The sequence below is a fragment of the Zootoca vivipara genome, chromosome 5 (assembly GCF_963506605.1).
Source record: "Zootoca vivipara chromosome 5, rZooViv1.1, whole genome shotgun sequence".
Classification (NCBI taxonomy): domain Eukaryota; kingdom Metazoa; phylum Chordata; class Lepidosauria; order Squamata; family Lacertidae; genus Zootoca; species Zootoca vivipara.
This window is the reverse complement of record NC_083280.1, coordinates 671,282-683,728: the sequence shown is the minus strand read 5'-3', so window position 1 is coordinate 683,728 and position 12,447 is coordinate 671,282. Positions and strand designations below refer to the sequence as shown.

Here is a 12,447-nt window from a genome sequence, read left to right as displayed (position 1 = left end):
ATATATTTTTACATATTTCTTTTCATAGTGTTTCTTCGCCCTACTGTCAAGTTTTTGCCGTTGATTTTGTTTTTTCCTTGTATCCAATTTTTACTATCACCATTCATCCACTAATAAAATTTGCTACAATTTCCAAACCTAAAACAAAAACAAACAACAAACAACAAAACTAAACTAACCATTTCAATAGAAGGGACCCCGTTAGAGTCTCCCATCATTGGTATTTATTGTCCATATAATCTATTAAAATTTCTTCTAATTTTCAAGGAGTTTCCACTTTCTTCTCAATCTTGGCATGAGTACCTGCTAAGCTTAATTTTCCACCCTCTTATCATTATATATATCTATACATATATATATATTTCCTGCTCAATTTCTTATTTATCTCTATCAGGTTCCTCTATCCGCTTAGTTTTTTGCTCCAGGAAGGGGCCCTAGCTCTCAAAAATCATCATTTCTATACTGCTCTCTTCAGATCATTCTTTTCCCCTCCAAGAAACAAATCTACTAACTGGGTTTGGTGTCAACAGGCAACTAGATCCAGGCAGGTCTGTTAGGCCGGATAAGTAGCTTGGCAAACATTTGTAGCACATAACAGGCAGCTGGCACAGCACCATTTATTTTGACCTCTGCAGCCAAAAGTCTTGCAATAAAAAATAAATGTTTGCATCTCAAGCATCTCCTCCTCCCTGAACCCTAATATGAAGCCTAACCATTTGTGCAAAGGAAACCGGTGCTTTTCTACAAATTGTTTCTTCTGGGAAATGTGCTCGAGCTCTGATTGCAGAATAAAGAATGAATCATAAGTGTGTGCTCTTGTTTGCTTGCCTGTTTATTTGTTTAGCCTCCAGCACATGTAGAGAATTTGTTGCCATTTATTTTGCGGAGAGTGAAAAGCTCTCAGGGAATCAGAAAGTGGGAGGTGGGGCAAGCGAGAAGCTGCTGCTTTCTTGGGAGGAAACAAAAGTGCGCACACAGCCCTTTCCCTCACAATCTATCAGAACATGAAAAGAGCCCAGCTGGATCAGGCCAATGGCCCATCTAATCCACGATCCTGTTGTCCCAGCGGCCAAATCCAATGCCTTTTCTGGGAAGCCTGCAAGCACAACATGAACACAACAGCACCCTGGCCACCTGCAATTCCCAGAAAGTGGTGTTCAAAGGTCTGGTTCCTAGGAAAGGAAAGTGAGAACATGGCCATAATGGCTAGTAGCCATCGATTTGCCCTCTCCTCCTCCATGAGTTTGTCTAATCCTCTCTTAACACCATCCAGGTTGGTGAACTTCACTGCTTCTTCATAGAATCATAGAGTTGGAAGAGACCACAAGGGCCATCCAGTCCAACCCCCTGCCAAGCAGGGGAGTGAGTTCCATAGTGAGTTCTTGTGGGAGTGAGTTCCATAGTTTAACAATGCAATGGTTATCTACAATAACAACCCCCCTTTGTGTAATGTATACAATATTGATTGATTGATTGATTGATTGATTTGTTTTGTTTTGTTTTGATCTGCATGGGTACTATTTCTTTTGTACTTTTTATTCTTCAGTAAAGAACACACACACACACACACACTATGCATTGCATGAAAAGGGTCTTTCTTTTGTCTGTCCTGAATCTTCCAACATTCATTGCATGCCCACAGGTTCCAGACCCTCCAACATTCCTCGGCTGAAAATAGGGACATTTCTCACTCCGTGCCCAACTGACTCTCCTCGATCCCCCACATTTTCTCCCCCTATTCCATGCAGAGCAATTCCTATCAGAAAAAGGGCAAGAGCCATCCCCACTTCACCAACGGGACACAACACACAATCCCAGGGAAAAACCCTTAATTTCATTTTATTCTTAGGTAGATTTACGAACCCTGCCTCCTTCCCATGTGTCAGGGATAAGCCAGTGGAGGGCAACCTGCCCGGGGGGGGGGGAGAGAAGAGAACGTTATGCCCGAGGGGGAGGGAGATGATGAGGGGAGAGCTGTCGGAGTAAGTCTAGAGGCTAAAGCAGACATCCCCAAACTTCAGCCCTCCAGATGTTTTGGACTACAATTCCCATCTTCCCCGGCCACTGGTCCTGTTAGCTAGGGATCATGGGAGCTGTAGGCCAAAACATCTGGAGGGCCGCAGTTTGAGGATGCCTGGGCTAGAGAGCCAGGAAGTTCACAGGAGCAGCAAGGGTTAAGCTCAAGCTCAGAATTGGGGATGGGGGAGGTTTACCCCAGCTCTCCCAAACCGTGCAGAAAAGAGAGGCGCAAAACTTTATCATTTTATGGGTTGCTGGAAGGGCATGCGCAGGCCTCAGCAGAGATCTGAACTGAGTGACTCTGATGAATGATTATCAAGTGCTAATGACCTGTAATACTGTAAATAAAGTCTATAAAAACCGTCAGGAGACTCTCCTCGTGATTGCTGTGAAGAGAGGAAGCCCCGTCAGCCCTGACACCATGGGAGCCAACTCCAGGGGGGCATGGGTGCTTGGGCACCCAGAAATTGGGCACCCAGAAAGTCAACCCAAAAGGCAGTGGCAGTGCCTCCGAGATTGAAGCATTTCAGCTCTGCTTTCCGCAGCCAGCTGGTGAGGCACCCTTTTCTGGGGGAGTGGGGCTCGGAGGCGGAGGCTGAGCAGGAGGAAGAGGAGATGCCACTCCTGGAATGTGGACGTGCATGTGGCAAGGAAAATGAGTTGATTTTTTTTTAACTGTGCTATGGCACCATGATGTCATATGTCTGATACTTAAGTACCCTGTGTAAAAACTCAGTGTTATTTTCCAGCACTAAAGAACCTCATTTTAAAATAGAAAAGGCAATAGTTAACTGATTAATACAAAAACATGCACTAATAATGTTTATATCAAAGGGTTTTTATGAAAAACTTGAAATAAATTGGTTATAAAGAGAGGCTTAACAAGACCATTAATCAATTTTAGCTATGAACAAAGTGCCTTTTTATAAAGGGAAACTAAATAGGAAATATATTTTGTATAAGAATTTCTTTGTTCTGATAAATTTATTATGCACTAGCTGGCCTGACCATGCGTTGCTGTGGGTCATCCCTGTGATTCCCCCCACCCTGTCCCGATCCATTACATATCCCGCCCCTCCTCCCTCCAACCCCCTGGCTCATCCCTGTGTCATAGCTGCCAAGTTCTCCCTTTTTTTAAGGGAAATTCCATTATGCTGAATAGGCTTCCTCACGAGAAAAGGGAAAACTTGGCAGCTATGCCCTGTGTTTCAGTAGGATACTCTTCCCTCTGTTTTCCCCGGGGAGTGCTGCCCCCTCCCCCCTGTATCTCCATCGTGAACATTTTTATATATTTAGATTTTAAAAAATTGAAATAAGAACATGAGAAGCAGAAGTTATTGTTTAATTTTATTTTGGGGGTTGTCATTTATTTTTGTGGGTATTGTATGATTTGGGCATTGTTGTGTTGTTTTGGGGTTTTGTGTGTGTGTGTGTTTTGTTATTTGGATTTTCTAATTTTGGAGTAGGTGACCCAGAGAACCCAGAGAACTACTTTAATAATCCCGACGTGGGGGGAGGGATCAAATAGCGAAGACCCATAGCCCCGTAGCAACAGAAGGCGAGTTCCGAAGTGCCCGAGCTGTTCGGTTCCATAAAAAACCCAGGAAGTGGCAAGGGGAAGGTAGGAGATTGTAAATCAAGGGGGGGGTGGATTGGCCACTGCAAATATCCGAGGACTTAAACTGGGGAAAGAAAGTGCATGTTTTTTTTAAAAAAAAAGACGTAGAGGCTTGCAATCAGTCATAGTATAAAGCCTAGGTTAAAAGGGGCACGACTTCCCTTACTTAAAATGGCCACCAGAGCCTCACATGTGACACAACGACCACTAAATTTTAAAGTAAAAACACCTTGCCATGCCCCCAAGTGGATTGCTGTGGGTTATCCCCCCCCCGGGGCCTAGTAGGAGCCTGGCAGGGGCCTACATAAAACAAAGGCTGTGCTGCGGACTGCGATCCGGGCGCTCGCCCTCTCCCCCCTTCCCGGGCCTAGTGGGGGTCTAGCAGCCTGGCAGGGCCTAGGGGTCTGGTGATGGCTGCCTTGGTGGTTTCAGTTGCTTGGTTGATGATGTCATTATTTGCCCTTCAGAGCTTTTGCTGATGACAGCGAGCAATCTGCCTTTCTATTGGATGCTGCTGGAGTCTTCAGAGCTTTTGCTGGTGGTGTCTAATTTGTGTGCCACTTTTGTTGCATTCAATTACTATTTAAGGTATGAAAGCTGTGCTTTTTTGGGAAAAAAATTATGCCAGATCCCTCGCTGATGGGCAAGGTATGCTTTGTCCTAATTTGATGCAATTTGGTTCAGCGGTTACAGAGAAAGGCTGTGACCTTTGCGCATGCAATGCCTACATTTCTATATACTGTATATAGATTTCAGTATTTCAGGTTTTTGTGTTTTTTGCAATGAAGACTTCTATGACCATGTCTTGGTTTTGTTTCCTTTGGCTAGAACAACATTAATGTTTGGCATGCAGTTTTTATTGTATATGCTCTTTTGCTACTGACTTTTTCCAATAAAAGTTACTTTGTAAGTGTAGGATGCAATCTTGGACCTTTGTTACAACCGAGTTGCTTATTTACATAATTGCCTTCCAACCAACAGAGGACACTGGAATTATCCCCATATGGTATAGATCCAGATGTATATACTTTGTAACTAAGTCTGCCTACAGAGAACCAACTGTGAACTGAATGTGTGAGTAAACGTCTTTTATATACTATACACAATATTGTTGTGTGTTTATTCTTTTAAGAGGGATAAAAGATAGCTTACCAGGAATATACAATTCAATACTGAATTGTATATAATAGTGAGAGGCTTACACAAGCCTGCAACCAACTATCTGCTGTGCGTTTAAAAGGGGAATGTGAAACTCTGCTACGTTAAGGAACTTGCTAGCGCAAGTTAGGAAGGATATTAATAAACAATATATCCTCTCCTGCCTCCCTGAACATTCCCACAGATACTAGAGAGACCATTGGCCTGATCCAGCAGGCTCTTTTTATGTTCTTAAGACCTTATAAGCCGAGGCGGAGGAGGAGGAGGAGGAGGAGGAGGAGGAGGAGGAGGAGGAGGAGGAGGAGGAGGAGAAGAAGAAGAAGAAGAAGAAGAAGAAGAAGAAGAAGAAGAAGAAGAAGAAGAAGAAGAAGAAGAAGAAGAAGAAGAAGAATCTAAGTTGTTGTCCATTATAAGCATGTCCTTTATAAAAGGAGCATCTTTTCCTGCTTTTAATTAGGGAAAAATTATTTGATGGTGAAGACATGAGGCTGCCTCTTAATGAAGCAGCCCATTGCTGCATTTTTCCCACTTGAGTTGGCAGTAGCTTTGTATGACCCAAGACAAGGGTCTTTTCCATTCCTTGTCACTTGAGAGCCAAGTTTTTGCTGAATGTGTTGAAGGTAGATACTTGGGACTTTCTGCAATGAAAGCAACTGCTCTGGCTACGAGACAACTCTGGTCCAGTCCAGAACACAACATGCGGGAATGATATTTTCAACACTACTGGGCATTGGGTTACATCCTCTGCTGATATATATGATTGTCATTAACTACTAAGATAATTTGTATGAGAGGTGATTGATTGTTGTTGTTTTTCAAGTGCTGGAGACTTTGCTTCAGTATTTGATATGATTCAGGACAAACTATCATTCGCAGAGGAGCTGGAAATTTTCAAGAGTTTATGTTAGCCATGAGTTTAGTTCCACTTCTCCCTGACATCACTCAGGAACCTTTTAGAAATACGCATTTGTCCACCGATTTCACCATACAGCTTAGCTTCAGCCCCACCCCTCCCAAAGCAAGGGAGCAGCAGTTAATATTTATTAACAGCAGTTAATAAATAAAAAGAAAGCTTCAATGTTACTCCACATCTCCTCCAATGCATTCAGTCCTTGTGGACTAGCAACATGTTTTAAACTGACAAAACAAGAGAACGTGGAATTTCCCAACTGTTATGGTGGTGCAGGCCGGGACTGGGTGGAACTGTTTTCCCAACATTTGCAGAATATGGTTACAGGTAGGTAGCCGTGTTGGTCTGGGTCGAAGTAAAATAAAAAAATTCCTTCAGTAGCACCTTAAAGACCAACTAAGTTTTTATTTTGGTATGAGCTTTCGTGTGCATGCACACTTCTTCAGATACAGTGAAATAGGAGTGAATATTGCAGAATATGTTTGGCTACCGGTAATGCTGGAACAGATGGGCCATTGGCCTGATCCAGCAGACTTTCCTTATGTAAGATATTCAGAGCAACATATTTAATTACCAAACGACACCTTAGTAGATAATGTAAACAGCCTTCCCCAACCCAGATCTCTTGGATTAGGACTCCCATCAAGCCTAGTCAACATGGCCAAATGTGGCTAACAATTATGGGATGCACAGTCCAAAACATCTGGAAGGCACTGAGTTATGGAAGGCTGAGCTAGAAAGGTTTCATCACATTGGTGTCTCTCTCTTTTTTAACAGCTACTGATGGCTGACTTTTCTGCTTCTCAACAGGACAAATTTTAATATCGTAAGGCGAGAGCCAATATACTTTAAAACGTTTGTGTGGCCACTTTATTTCACTGCCAAAATGTCTTATCTGTGAAAAGGGTACATATCTAACCATTCTGGAAATTCCTTCTTTTTTCTTTTCTTTTTTTGCAGACACATGTCTTAAGTGTGAGGGCCAACATCAGTTGGTGTGCTGGGTTCAAGGATGTCCTTGGCCTGTAAAAAGACCTCCTGACATCTCCACTTAAGCAAATATTAAACTGAAGAGCCTGCACTGGACACAATCTTCCTAAATCCAGAGAAACTCAAGATGACCGTAGTCAAGGATGGTTTTAGAGGTCTCCATCGTGACATTGCTTTTTCACCTGAACTCTACAGAAGGACAGAAATAAAATTTATAACCATGAAACTTTGAAGCATAAACTTTATTGCAAGAAGGGATTAAAAAGGGCACATCAGAGTGACTTGAAATGTGGGGTGGGGTGGGGGGATCATTGTGTCATGAAGAAATAGTCAGAAATCACAAACGCCAAGGAAATTGTGTACAATTGAAACTGAATGTTTTATTAAAACAACTTCAAAATCAAAGTGAGGTGGTTTTTTTTTTCCTTTTCATATTACCTTGACAATGAATTTTATACAATACAGTCTTCAGCTCCTGGCATGAAGGGACAGGAAAAGAAAGGAAAGGCTGGAGGTGGAGATAGAGGGAAAGGAAGAAGTTTCTCCAGCTAACAGGATGTGAATGTCTTCCAGAAGAAGTTCTTGCAACCGGCTTTGCGTTCTCTGGGTCCAAGGGCTGGGTTCAAGTTGGCCGATCTCTCCAGCTCCAGCCTCACCTCATCCTGCTCGGCTCCACGGGACAAATCGTCTGATTCCAGGGCCTCATTGTCTGTCTGGCTTGGTTCTGAGAGCAATTCCGCCAGGAAATACTTGGCCAATTCCTTTGAGGGAGAAAGAGATAAAGAGAGGGAGAGAGACTGAGCTTGGCACAGCCATTTATCTTGCTATATGGCATGATTCCTTGCAGCTCAGTGCCACCAGTATGTGCAAATGTCTGGCTCATACCAGATTTCACAGAACCTCTATTCTCAAAAATGACAGGACTCAGAGGTGGAGAATACCTTGATTTTGTTTGTTTGTTATTGGTAAAGGGAATCTTCGCATGAGTCAATACTTGATTACTCTTTTGCAGCTGGCACCATTACAGGTGCCACATGATACTCATTCCGCATTTGTGAGAAATCAGTAGTTTAGTGTTGCAGCACCTACACTTTGGAACTCCCTGCCTATTGACAGGCACCTGCACTGTACTCTTTTCAGCACCTGCAAAAAAACATTTTTGTATGGACAAACCTACCCAGATATTTAGACAGCTGATGCATGTGTAAGTCTGTTTTTAGTTCATTTCATTGCCAGTTTTACCTTTTGAATATTTTAATGAGTTGTTTTGACTGATTTGACTGATAATTTTATTGCTTTATTCTTCTTGAAAACTGCTTTGAGGTTTTCTTTTACAATCAAGCAGTGTATAATTTTTATAAAATAAATGAAGGCACTATATCTTTGTCCTTTTTTCCTCCCAGGTTGAGATGCTTTGTGGTTTACACTTTCCGTTGTTGTTGTTTCTCTTTTTGTTATGTTGGTGCTTTTTGACAAAAAAATCAATTAACTAATATTGCATATCAGACAAGAGAGAGACTCATGCCAATAGTTTTTTTTATGATGACCACATGAGCCACTGGGGCAGAAAGTGGTTTTATATCCCTGGACAATGCCTTCTGGTTACATTCATTTCATCTTGGACAAAGGAACAGCTTAAAGAGGACCTAGAATGGCAGTGGGGAATCTTTCACACCCCAAGGGTCACATGACCTCATGGGAAATGTTCTGGTGGTAACCTGCCAGTACCGTAATGGCTGGAGCCAAAGACAACAGAGGCCGGAGCATGGTAGGTTACGCCCCTATCCACACACCTCCATTTAGGCAGGCAAGTTCAAGGAGACATTCTAGCCAGGCAAAAGTCTTCAAGGAGGGCACAAAGCAGAGCTGGGGAGGGGTGTGGCCTCGGCTGGGTGGAGGGGCCTGGTGGGCCATGTTTGGTCTGCAGTCCAGAGATTCCCCACTCCATCCTTGGAAAGCCCCCTTTCCCCCTGAAACCCTGGAGAGCCATTGCCATCTCCTTAGCTAGATGAACCATTGATCTGACCTTTTAACACAGTTTCTCGTGTTCCTAATTGGCAGAGGACTGCAGGTTCAAACCTCTCCAGATAGGGCTGGGAGAGAACCCACCTTACACCCTGGGGATAAACTGCAGCCAGTGTTAACCATGCTGAGCAAGATGGACCAGGGGTCCCACTTCAATATTAGATTAGATCATCTAAGACGGATCCAGAAGTGGCTGCTGAAGGAAACAGCTAAAGATGTCTCCATGTATTTTGCCTCTCAGTACCAGAGGTGAGGTTTTCTTGGGGAGGGGAGGGGCTGGGACAAACAACAGCTGAAAACAGTAAGTAGTTTTCTTCTCAGTTTTCCAGGAGCTTCTGGCTGGCAATTGCGGGCAAATGCTGGACTAGGTGAACTTTAATCAGAGCCACCAAGGCAGATCTTACGATCTCACCTCATATCCTTTCCTACCCCACCCCCCACTTATTTGCAGATGGAGCTGTGATCTGTACAATAATTGATCCAAGGAAAAGAGGTTGGTGTGGATCTTCCACACGATCACCACCCACAGTAGGACTAGCCCTAAACAGGAGGCCCATCATCTAGAGAGGTTCAACATCACATCTGAAAGGGAAATTTTCATGGCTTGGGGGTGGAGGGCAGTGCCAGCACCTGCCATTCCTCAGTCCCTTTGGCACCCACTGCCAAATGGAAGGACCCTGGCTCAATGGCACAGCATCTGCTTGGCACACAGAAGGTCCCAGGTTCAATCCCCGTTGCCTCCACTTAAGGTTGGAAGAAACTCCCCGCCTGAAACATGCCTCAGAACCATTGCCACTTAGTGTAGACAACACTGGGCTAGAAGGACCAAATGGTCTGACTCAGTACAAACCAGCTTCCTATGGATGCAGCTATTGCAGAAGGCAGCATCTAACAAAAGCGGAAGGAAGCAGTAATCTGGACCCACTTGGAATGGTGGGTCACAGCATGTGCGAACCAGCTCTTTAAGCTGGTGGAGATTTTCCGTGGGAAAGACAGAGAAAATTTGAAAGATTCTCCAGCTATTGGACCAGCACCTTTAAAAAGAGTTATTTGCACCTCACAATTGCATTGAGTCATTTTGTGCAGCTCAGACATTTGCTTGGCTCAGTGGTAGAGAGCATGCTTTGCCGGCAACAGGTCCCAGATTCAAACCCAAACATCTCCAGGTAGCTGGGGAAAACTCCCCGTCTGAAACCCTGGAAAGGTTCTGCCCATCACGGTTGATAACACTGAGCAAAATGGACCAAGAGTCGGAGTGAGGCAGCTTCCTTTGTTCCTATGCTTGCCAACACAGTTGGCCCCTGAAACTCTGTGCTCTTGCATGGTTTGAAGCCAACTTCCTTTCCCCTCTGCCATCCCAGGACCAGCGCAACATCCCTCTGGTCACTATCTTAAGCCTGCAATGTGAACACACTCGCTGGGATGCAAGGCTTCCTTCTGAGTAGCCTTGGTCAGGCTGAGCTGTTGGAGTGGTTTTCTTTTCAGCACCATGGCCAGTTCCCTATAGCCCTGGCCAGTTCCCTATTACAGTACATAAAAGAGGACCGGATGAAAACATAAAGATGCTTTCTGCTGTTAGGAAATTCCGGGAAAGCTTTTCTCTAGTATTGCATGTGTTTATTTGTGCTTTTGAAATTGATGACAACAATGTGGGGTGGGGAAATAGCAGTGCTCAGGGCCAGTGCAAGGCTGCCCGAGACAGAGGAGCAAATGGCAGGCAGGAGTAGCTCGCCAGGGTTTCAGGCAGGATGAATCCAGGAAAACTATGAACACTATGCCAGACCCTTGGTCCATCTTGCTCCGTATTGTCTACAATGACCGGTAACAGCTCTCCAGGGTTCTAGGCAGAGGATATTCATAGCCCCCCTACTGGGAATGTTGGAGGCTGAACCTGGAACCTTCTGCAAGCAAAGCAGATGCTCTACTACTGAGCTCTTCCCCTGAAAAATAAAACAAGATTCCAGTTCTCATGGTCCCGAATTAAGGTCTGAATTGAAAGGAACGTGGGAGCCTTCCTTATACTGAGTCAGAACTTGCTGACCCAACTAGCCCACTGTTGTCTACCCTGACCAGCAGTGGCTCTCCAGGGGTTTGCAGCAGGAGTCTCTCCCAACCCTACCTGGAGAGGTTGCCAGTGGGAAGTGAGTTTGGGACGTTCCGCACACAAAGCAGATGCTCTGTCACTGAGCGTTGGCGAAGGATTAAACCTTGGAGCATGGCATGCTTGGACTCTGAGCTACAGGGCTCCCCCTGATCAGCGTTTAGTCTGAGACACACCCAAATTGTCGAGGAAGTCCTAGGACCTTTGGAATTTGCGTCTCCCAGCCATGTCTCTTAGATGTCGGTATCAGGGAGCGGGATTAATTTCGGTTGTGGTGTGTGGTTGCATCCGAGGCTGGCTATATGACTGATTTTTTTTAAAAAATTCACGCTGCTCATTTACTGCCTTTGTCTACTTGCAGTTTTCTTGTGCTCTTTAACACTTGCTACAGGACAAGCTTGCGCATATAATCATAGAACTGTAGAATGGAAGGTCTGGGTCATCTAGTACAATGCAGGTCATCTAGCCCCCCCCCCCCCCCCCCCGCAAATAAATTTACCCCCAGTAAGGGCATGTAAGGGCGCTTCCACCCCGATGTTTGTTGAGGGTTCAGTGCTACCTGTGACAGTTATCTCAGCAGTTCCGTGGGGCAGTGGTCTTCATCAAAATGCCAACTGTATTCCCACCCAGTTAATCCGGATTTACCATTTCTGGGGGGAATCTTATTAAATGAATAAAATAAAATAACCCGTTGCCAAAAAAACCCATTTGGGATATCTTCTGCTGTTTGTATTAGCTCTTATATAACTGAGGAGTGGAACCTCTATGGACAGCGGCAGTCTGCCTCTGCATTAAGGGGAAGGAGGTCTAGGGTCTGATCCAGCAGCTGCTACTGCTTCGAAGTAGTGATAAGGAGAAGGGATTCTGCACCTGCTCAAAGACTCTCCGGTTTCCTTCTAGCTCTGCTCCCCACGCCCTTCTCTCCCTCCACCCTCCCTCGGACTCCTGGGTCCCTTACCTGTTTCCCCGCCGCTGCGGCCAGCGACTTCTGCAGGAATTGCCGGAGCCTCGGGTCCGAGGGGGCGGCGGCCACGGTACTCAGGGCCAGGGCGACCGAGACGAGCAGGGCGAGGGCGCACTGGAGGCGGCAGGTCAGCATGCTGGCGAAGCCTGAGAGAGCGGTTCTTTCCCGGGGAAAGCGAGCGGAGAAAGGAGGCGAAGAGCGCGCAAGAGCCGGACGGGACGGGAAGGGACGGTGGAATGGCGCTGCTGCTGCGACGTCTCCGCTCCTTGGGGTCGCTGCTACAGCTCAACCGAGGGGCGATCGTGGCTTCTGGGATCTCTACCGACGCCCCCCTTTTATAATGCCTTTTGCTGACGTCAAGGAAGAGGTGTAACAACTCCCCCTCCCCGCAAAAAGGAGCCCGGCGCTTTTTGACGCCCCATTAAGCGCGCGGATCTGTTACCCCCCCCCCCAAGTGAGGGGGTTGACACGTGTCTACAGAGGAAGGGCTGAAAGGAGGAGGAGGAGGAGGCATGGTGACGCTTGCCCCCACAGGACACGCAACGCTGGCCGCAAAGATGCCCTGTTGGGGGAGAATCGGTGCGCAAAGTTCCCACAGGCGCGCTCGGAAGTCCGAACGCACAGAGGAGAGCTTTGGCCTGGAGGAGTGGGCGTCCGGTGGA

The 12,447-nt window shown here is 45.7% G+C and overlaps 1 protein-coding gene across 1 annotated transcript; it reads right to left on the bottom strand.

Moving 5' to 3' along the window:
* Window positions 1–7,050: 7,050 nt before the first annotated feature.
* Window positions 7,051–12,082, bottom strand: LOC118093738 (somatostatin). The gene is made up of 2 exons (XM_035133404.2): window positions 11,780–12,082; window positions 7,051–7,456 (listed from the first exon to the last, which is right to left on the bottom strand). Exons 1-2 carry the CDS (start codon window positions 11,918–11,920, stop codon window positions 7,244–7,246), a joined length of 354 nt encoding a protein of 117 aa, XP_034989295.1. The 5' UTR covers window positions 11,921–12,082; the 3' UTR covers window positions 7,051–7,243.
* Window positions 12,083–12,447: the final 365 nt, after the last annotated feature.

What these genes read in the sequence shown, in the direction of transcription:
- LOC118093738 (XM_035133404.2), bottom strand. Translation starts at nt 11,920, where the DNA reads ATGCTGACCTGCCGCCTCCAGTGCGCCCTCGCCCTGCTCGTCTCGGTC. An exon ending in CCGCAGCGGCGGGGAAACAG is followed by an intron (nt 7,457 to 11,779) that starts GTAAGGGACCCA and finishes TCTCCCTCAAAG; the next exon opens with GAATTGGCCAAGTATTTCCT.